Source organism: Zosterops lateralis (genome assembly GCF_965231275.1).
Source record: "Zosterops lateralis genome assembly, chromosome: 4".
NCBI lineage: Eukaryota > Metazoa > Chordata > Aves > Passeriformes > Zosteropidae > Zosterops > Zosterops lateralis.
The window spans coordinates 24278458-24286829 of record NC_139765.1 but is presented as its reverse complement, the minus strand read 5'-3'; the positions used below and the strand labels follow the sequence as shown (position 1 = coordinate 24286829).

The window sequence follows — 8372 nt, the reverse complement described above, 5'->3', positions numbered from 1 at the left end:
AGGTGGTGCCTCAGCCTCAGAAATGTTAGAAAGTCTTTTCCCCAAGCACTGCCCAGAGCAGGCTTGCCCAGTTCTCTGTTTTCTTACTATTATTTCTTTGAATAATAGTTCAATAGTTCTTTGTTGGAAGAGGTATTCCCCCTGGACATACATTTTTGCACCCCTTGGGAAGAACGAAGTCTGATGTTCTGCCTCTACCTTGAATGTAATCCTGAATCTTTCTGCTGTAACCACTACTTGTTTGTAATGTATATTTGACTAGCACGCACTCTCCCTTCCACCATGCAGCCAATGATAAGGGGTGATCAGCACCATCAGAGTTGGATGGTGTTGGGGCATCAGATCCAGAGCGAGTATTCAACTGGAAAAGGATAAAAGTGACAAGTTAATGGGGAAGAGAATGGATCTTTAAATTGAATTATTTTTTCAGTTACAAATATTTGAAGAAAAAAATCCATTTTATTAAAAAAATTCCAAACAGTCACATTCTCAAAAACTTCTCTGCTATGCTGGTGGGAGGCTTGGGGCCATTCTGCCATTTCCAGCTAAGGGTGGGTGATCCCTTTGCGTCTTTCTCAAACCTGAAGAAAAAAAAGCTTAAGTGATGGTGGCTCATCCTTCTCAGCTGCAGGGAAATTCCCTCAGTTTATGGAAATTACCTGCCCTGCAGCCAGAGGCGGGTTTTCCAGGGGCAGCTATTTAAAGTCTCCCCCAGCCCAGCAGGCTCGTCTGGACTGCAGGTGGTGGTGAGGTGACACTGCCCCTTCCATAGTGACATTCCAAAGGAATTACCTTCACTGAAAACACTCACTTTCAAATCAGAACATACGCTGCAACTTCCACCCTCCCACGAGCTTGGACTTCTAAACACAGTTCTCCCAAGGGCCTGTGCCCTGTTACTGTCCCACTTTGCAGTTCAGCCTACACCTGCTTTTTCCAAAGACACTTCTTGTACAGACAACACTGCTGTCCCTGCCAGCCAGCCTGGCTTTCTGCCTAGTCCCTCTGCCTTTTCTAAGAGTCCTCCACCTACAACCCATCCCTACAGGATGTGTAGGGATGTGTCCCTACAACCCATCATTTCCAGTATTTCTGGCTTTTCTAGGGCTCTGCTGTGGACCTGCTCTTATGGCTGGCACAGAGGCAAGGCAGGGCTGCCACTACTGGCAGCAGAACTGGCTGTGCCCCGTGAGCTTGTGAGCTGCTCCAACACAAAGATCTCCCTCAGTGCCAGCACAGAAATGGGATCGCCATTGTCAGCTGGCAGAAAGGAAAACTTAAACTGTCAAAACTTAAACTGTCAAAACTTAAACTAGCCCTGTCAAAAAGTAAGACAAAACCCAGCACTCTCCCAAGATGCAGTTTTTATTTACAAACTCACAAAATAAAGTAAGAATCTAATGTTATCCCGTCAGTAGTTTTGCTCACAGACAAGCGCTTTCAGTCGAAAGTCACAGACTCCATATCCAGAGCCACCACCACAAAGCAGCAATTCTCCACTCCTGACCCCTGTCCCCGTTGCCATTGCAGGGCAGGGAGGACGAGTTGGTCTCCCTGAGCCAGGCTCCAACCTAAACCTTGTCCTGAGCTACAATGGTGCCAAATATACACGTTCCTGGAGTAAATTTACAGCTTTTTGGTTAATAGTAAAAATTATCTAGAGACTAAAATGACAGCATGAAACACTGTTCTTTAGGGGAGAGGTGGTTTTTGTCTGCTCCCACAGGAGACAAGGACCATCCCTACGGCTGTTACAGTGGTAACAGGCTGGTAAATTTGGGCAACTCTTGTCAACAACCCACACCAGTGCCAGGGAAGTGGAATGAAACTGATGCCAGCTCCCTCTTCTCAGCTCCAGGTCAAAGGAGCTTGTCCATGTGTCCCCCAGTAGAGGAGAGCCCTTGGCTGGCATGGGGAGGGGATGTGCTCTCTCTGCTCCTGTACAGCAGTGAGTCTCTCACCAGCCCAATTCCACATGCAGCTGCAGTGCCACCTGTCGTCATGGACCAAAGCCACCCCACAAGGGCCATCTCTTCCCCACAGCTCCAGCCATAGACATGCTCAACACGCGCCCCCCCCCCCCCCCCCCCCCCCCCCCGCCAGTGACTGCCAGCCCACGGAGCAGTGCACAATGGCTCCAGCCAGGCTGCTCCCCTGGGCACTGGTGGGGAGGCAGGGCTGAGGAAAGCAGAAGATGGGGGTGGCAGAGATGTGGAAAGCTGGAAGGAGGCACTTGCTTTTTGTAGCCAGAACACACTTGTCCCTTTGCAGCATCACTCAAACATCAGCCCCCTCTGGTCTGCAGCTCAGCCTCTCAGCACTGCTCCATCTGTCCCAGGTGGTCTGGCAGCCCCCGGGAGGGAGATTTTGTCCCAGATACAAGTGGGTGGGGTGGGGAAAGGCAGGGGATGAGACATGGAGGGGAGGAGAGGACTGTGTGCCATCAAGAAGGTTCCCAGGATGGAGTGGGGGTCACCCATCTATATCCCAGCTGAAGAGATGGTGCTTCACGAGCATGTCCTGCACCCCTTCCTTCAGTGGCTTCTTCTCCTTCTCCTGCAGGATGACACAGAGACCTCGTCAGTGCACCACACCCTGAAAAGGGGAAGTTGTGTTTGCAGGCACAGCCTGAGCATGCTGAGGCCTCTGGCACCCAGGGCAGCTTCCTGCACTTCCCACCTTTGCACAGCTGGCACAGGGAGAGGCCCTTTGGTTTGGAGAGCAATGAGGAAAGGGAGCCTGTCACTTTCCTCTGCCCCAGCTGGGCAGGGCAGGCAGCTCCCTCTGCCAGCACTGCCACACAGCTCCTGCTGCAAAGCCTGCCCCAACAGGGAAAGCAGCCCCATCCACAGCTTCTGGAGCTGGCTCCAGAGGAAGCAGAGGATGGGCTGAAGCACAAAGCTGGGAGAGGGAGGCAGTAAGTGAAGCCCCTGGCTGAGTGAGAGAATGAGAGATGCCACCTACTTACCTCCCTCTTTATTGGCAGCTCCCAGTCCTGAGAGAGGCTGAAAGCAAATTTACCAAGGATTCTGCAACAAAAACAGATACAGAGAACAGAGAACTGTGTTAAAACAGAGTCTCCAGACCACACTGCTAGCCTTTGCCAACAACTGCTGCCCCAGGCACACAAATATACTGTCTCTCCAGCTTGTCCTGGCATGCCACTAAGCTTACAAGGATGAAATTCCTTGTTTGATGATGTTGAAAAGACAGCAGCAGTCACTCATTCCCTTTTTCCCCCCTCCTCTCTGGGCTTCGCATCCTCCTGGGCCCAGGATGGAAGAAGGAGCTTGAAGATGTGACTCAAGTGCAGCCCCTAGAGCTTGATGCCGAGGCACAGGGAGGCACGGGCAGCCCCAAGGCTCTGGGGGACTGCAGACAGGCCTGGCTGAGGGCTGCATGCAGCTGGCAATGGCAGATTGCAGGTTCCTCACCAGAAAAGCAGACCCCTGCTTGTAGCACCTCAGAGTTCTGCATCCCCTTCCCTCTCCCTGGAGCAAGAGAAGTGTCCTTCAGTTGAAGTGCTCTAAAGGGTTGGCACAGGAGCTCCCTTACTGGCTGGGAGAAGTAGGATGTAAGACATGAACCAGTCTCACTCAGTCCTTTGGCTATGCCCAACTGGCACTGGCCCCATGCTGTGAGAAAGCAGCTGTGGGACACAGCAGGCCCCAGAGGTGGCAGAAACTGCCTCCCATACAGCAGCAGGCTGAGAACACAACACCCTGAAGCATGCAATATGCAGGCCTGCTCTGGCTGCAGATGCTGCCACTGGGCCCAAGACAACTGGGTGGTGCACACAAAAGCCAGCTTCCACTGAACGGCAGCAGCAACCAGGCTGGAGCAGTGGTGATGGCAGGGGATTTTCCCTCCAGCTCCCTGGGACTTCACCTGGTGTTGCAGAGTGCAGGAGGGCCAGGAGCATGGATGCCCAGAGCCACAGAGATGTGTGCCCTGGGCTCCGAGTGACTGCCTTGTAAGAGCTCAGGCACTAAAGCTGCTGTCAGCCCCTGACACCACTCATTCACCTAACCAGGGAGTCAGTGGGTGACTGACTCCTTCCCAGCCAATGACCAGGCAGGCACAGTACCTCACAATAAACTGTTCGGAGATTTGTTTCTGCCTCAGCACACAGCAGGAAATCTCTGTGGATGGGATGTCTGGGCAGCCCATGCTGCAATTCACTGGAGAGGGCCATAGTGAGGCCACCTCCAGCAAAGAAGGAGCAGACATTCCAGACAATGGCATGGGGACATGCCATGGGGACACTCACCTCAGCTCACATTTGATCTGCACCCAGCCAGGACTGCGCAGGAACGACCAGGGATGGAACCATTTCTCTACGGTCTGCAGGCTTGAGCACAGCACCTCCAGCCACAAATGCAGCACCTGCTCGCTGCAACAATGCGATAGAGGCCTGTTACTCAGCTGCAGCCAGGGAAAGAAACCCCATCTCTCTGGGATAGTCTATTTTCAGCCCAAGCTTTGACCCCCACCCACAGCCCTGTCCTCAGTGGGAAGAGGATAACCCAGTAAACTTGTGTGAGCCACTCCAATAGGAGCTCTTGCTTCCAGCTAGGAATCAGGCCAGCACAATGCTCAAGGAACAAGTGTCACCCAGTGGCTGCAGTGATGGGCAGGGGGAAACAGATGCTGTGGCTTAAAATTGAAACTTCTGCTGCCCTTAAGCCCACTCTGTTCCTTCCCAAGCTCTTTGCACCCAAAATGCTGAAGGTACCAGTGCCAGATGACTCACTTGAGTCCAACACAGATGAGAGAACGAAGCTTCACATCCATCTGTGCATGTGCAGCATCGTGTGTCATGTTCACAGCCTGAACTGCCTGCAGGGAGGGAAGATGTGGTTACTGCTGGGCAGCCACTTCAGCAACACAGCCAAATGCTGCCCTCCCTGGAGCTCCCATCCTCACCAGTGTCCCCTGCTAGCACCCGAGGGTCTAAGGGAAGGTCTGGGAGACTCTTGAGCATCGCCTTCCACCAGTCTCCACAGGAAATAACCTGTGTAGGAATTGGGCTCTGGCTGGGCTTGGGTCAGCACTCACCCGGTAAAGCAGCTCCTCTGGAGTAAGGACTTTGCCATCTTCATCAAGCCTGTAAAGATCACAGTAGAGACCCAGCTAGCTCCAGACACCCTGGGCTAATGCAGGCCTTTCCTACTTCATACTCCAACAGCTCCTGTGCTACTGCTGAGGCCAGAGGTGCCCCTGCAGCCATGAGAGTGTCAGATACAGACCCAGAAACACAAGAGCCAGGACAGGGGACAAGATCCACTGCCAGCCTCAGGTCAAAACAGGAACAGCAGCCTGCTGACACCACACCCACAGGAGGATGGGGCAGACCATGAGCCTTGCCAAGGTGTAGAGCAGCATCAGTTTCACGAGCATGGAGGAGCAGGGCACAGACCTGTAAGTCTTGCAGAGGACGAGACGAGAATATACGGAGTCGAAGTCCCGTTCCACTTCCCGGCTTGCAGCCTGGAGGAGCAGAGGGACACTCAGCACACCTGCCCTACAACCCATCACCTCAGCCCTCTGGCAACACTGCCCCATACAAGGAACTGGGATATCTCACCTCTTCAATGAACAGCCAAGGGTGGCAGCCCCCCCCCAGCAGAGATGGCTTCTTCAATCCATGTTCAAATATGGACTTCAAGGCTGGACAGAGTGTACCTCGCACCAAGTCTGTCACCCCCTCTGTGACAGAGTCATCTCCAGCGATGGAGTACTGAGGAACAGGAAGAGCCAGCTCTCAAGGGCAGGAGCATGGAAGGTAGTCTACTCACCTACACCTCTGCACAGACCAATTCCACTCCCAGGTGCCTGACAGAACCCCTTCCCCCCCCTCTACCTGTCATGCTCTGGCATAAGGCCCTGTGTTCTGTGCTACTGCAGGGAATCTCCTGGGACCTTTGTGTTTAGGTGGTGCCCAGGAGACCACACAAGTGACCCCAGTACCATCCCAGGCAGCATTCAGCACGTAGGAATGTGATGGTGTGACTGTGCTAAGGTATGGAGAGGGACTTGCACTGAGGGTCTCTGGGATTCTGTAAGTTGCTAAAAGTCAAGACAAACAGAACCAGCAGGAATTTCCAGATCAGGGGGTACACCACTCTGAGGTATCATGCTGACACTCTGTTAACACTCGCAGAAATGGAATCCTTTCTGTTTCCACAGTTAGGAGGAGAAATGCTCAGCAGTGCAGGACATTTCTATGCACAGAGGTGATCTGCATCTAAGGAGCCAGTGATGCCTTGGGAAGACTGACCTGGAACAGAAACTGAACAGAGCTGGAGAATAAAGTAGATATTTATTGAAAGGCCTTTAAGGGTACACCTTGGGCAGGACAAGAACCTGACCAGGGCTACACCCAAGGTGGACTTAGAATGGTCACAAAAATGGACGACCAGTCACAAGGTCTTACACTTTTATAAGTTTTGGTCCATTTTCATATTGGGGTTTAATTGTCCAATTACAGCTTTGGGTTGTGAAGCCTCATCCTTGTTTTCTCTCTTCAGTCCACCGTTGCTTATGCTTTTGGGCCTGAAACTCGTATTCGTTGTCCTTTGTCTTCAGCAGGAAAAGGATTTGTTTTGTCTACCTACTCTGTGAAGAGAACTTACTAGCACTTATTATGAGGCTCAGAACTATACCCCTGGGCAGCACAGAATCTGAAAAACATGAAAGCTAAAACTTAAGGCATTACCAGCCCTGACAGAGGGAGAAGGAAGCGATATGTCAATAGTGACATCTCTCTGGGGGCTTCTCTAAGGGGTCAGCCTTTGAGCTCTTCCTCACTCCCCAAATGCTGAGAAGAGAGAACTGGGCCTTCTCCACTTTCCCTGAAAACTGCTTAGGTCAACAGCTGCTGCTGTTTGTCTCATACACACTACCCCAATCTTGAGGACATACTGAAGTATCTGCTATAGATAAGTGCCATCCCATCACTGCCTGCTCTAAGACGACCTAAGACAGATTGTCTCCTTAGGCACAGCTCCTTGGGGAGAATTTACTGTCATGGTCACAAAGCATGAGCAGGATCCATAGGTACAGCCTCAAAGGAGTAAATGAACACAGGCAGCTGGGAGCAGACAGAAACACTGCCCTCCTTCTCTCCCTGCTGCTTTCTCAGCTTTCATCTCTAGGGTCCTTGCAACTCCAGGCATCCCACACAGTTGCCTCGGCAGCCCTCTGGGGCCCTCATTCTCCACTTGTCAGCGTTGAGGAAGTTGAGCAAACAGGCTTAGGAAGATAAGCTGCTTGATCACATCACAAAATGGCCAGAGAAAGCAAACAGACTGAAGGAGGGAAATGTATCACTCTTTTCAACTGTGTTTTTTTCAGTTATGATGTAACTCTTTTTTTTAATGTGAAGTTTTTTGGTAATTGTGGGGTTTTTAAGTACCTCTTTACTCCGCTCATCCAAGATCTCCACAAATTTTGCAGGAAACCAACCTACAAAGAGTGAACAAAGAGATAAGCCTGAAAAAGGTACTGAGAAATCCTTAGAGAAAGCCCAGTGGGAGCTGACAATAAATCAGAGTTCATAGGACCCACCCCCAAAGAAGGAAGCAAGCAGCCTCCAAAACACAGTAACTAAGGCAGCTGCACAAGAAAGCCAGTTGCAGGACACTACCCACATGCAGCAGTGATGACATGCACCCAACCACCCTGTGCCAGGAGGATGGAGCCTAAACTTGCTATTTGCAAAAGTAACCAGGTCACTGCTGCATGACTGCTCTCATATGTTTCCTTTGTCCCAGCAGATACTCTGGGTACTTGGCAGAGCCTTTGCTGCCAGAGCAGATGTTGTAGATTAATGGATGCTCTGCATCTGGCCCTACTCTTCCCAGTGCAACCCATCCTGTTCTCACCTCTCAGTCCATTCAGCTCTCCCACCCAACAGTGCTCATCCTTCTGGGAAATGATCTGAAAAAGAGGGAGTGGAAAATACCAGTTGAAGAGGTTGCAGTGACAGGAGGGGTACAGCTGCCTGGCTTGTGTGTCCACAATGAGGACAGGCTTTCTTCTCAACTGCTTTGCCAATGTTCTCACATGGCCCAGGGCCTTCAAGGGCACAAAGCTACTGCAAACATCCTCTTCTCCCCAGTTTCAGATAGGATGCTCACAGTTAAACACAAATGGATGCTTTTACAGTCTTAGCACAATTCATTGTGCAGTATTAAACTGAGACTTGGGTTGGACCAAATCCATCTTTTGCACAGCTGTGCAGTAGCCAGGAAAGGGACTTTGTGGTGGAAGTGAGAACAATGCACTGGACAACACTCACAGGCACATACTGCTGCAGCCCCGGGCAGTCCCTAGGAGCACCAGCTGCTTCTCTTGGGCCCCTAACCAGG

General features: G+C 51.5%; 1 protein-coding gene across 4 annotated transcripts in view; it reads right to left on the bottom strand.

Annotated features, from left to right (window-relative positions):
• Positions 1 to 2099: 2099 nt before the first annotated feature.
• SGSM3 (small G protein signaling modulator 3) overlaps positions 2100 to 8372 on the bottom strand; it is a 28505-nt gene continuing 22232 nt past the window's right edge. For all 4 annotated transcript variants that reach the window (XM_083859409.1, XM_083859408.1, XM_083859411.1 and 1 more), the window contains 9 exons: positions 7887 to 7941; positions 7418 to 7467; positions 5588 to 5740; positions 5420 to 5490; positions 5059 to 5107; positions 4754 to 4839; positions 4271 to 4393; positions 2969 to 3029; positions 2100 to 2556 (listed from right to left, as the gene is read on the bottom strand). In XM_083859409.1, coding sequence (XP_083715535.1) covers positions 2473 to 2556; positions 2969 to 3029; positions 4271 to 4393; positions 4754 to 4839; positions 5059 to 5107; positions 5420 to 5490; positions 5588 to 5740; positions 7418 to 7467; positions 7887 to 7941 — 732 coding nt within the window. In that variant the 3' untranslated portion in view covers positions 2100 to 2472. The remainder of the gene's footprint in view (positions 2557 to 2968; positions 3030 to 4270; positions 4394 to 4753; positions 4840 to 5058; positions 5108 to 5419; positions 5491 to 5587; positions 5741 to 7417; positions 7468 to 7886; positions 7942 to 8372) is intronic.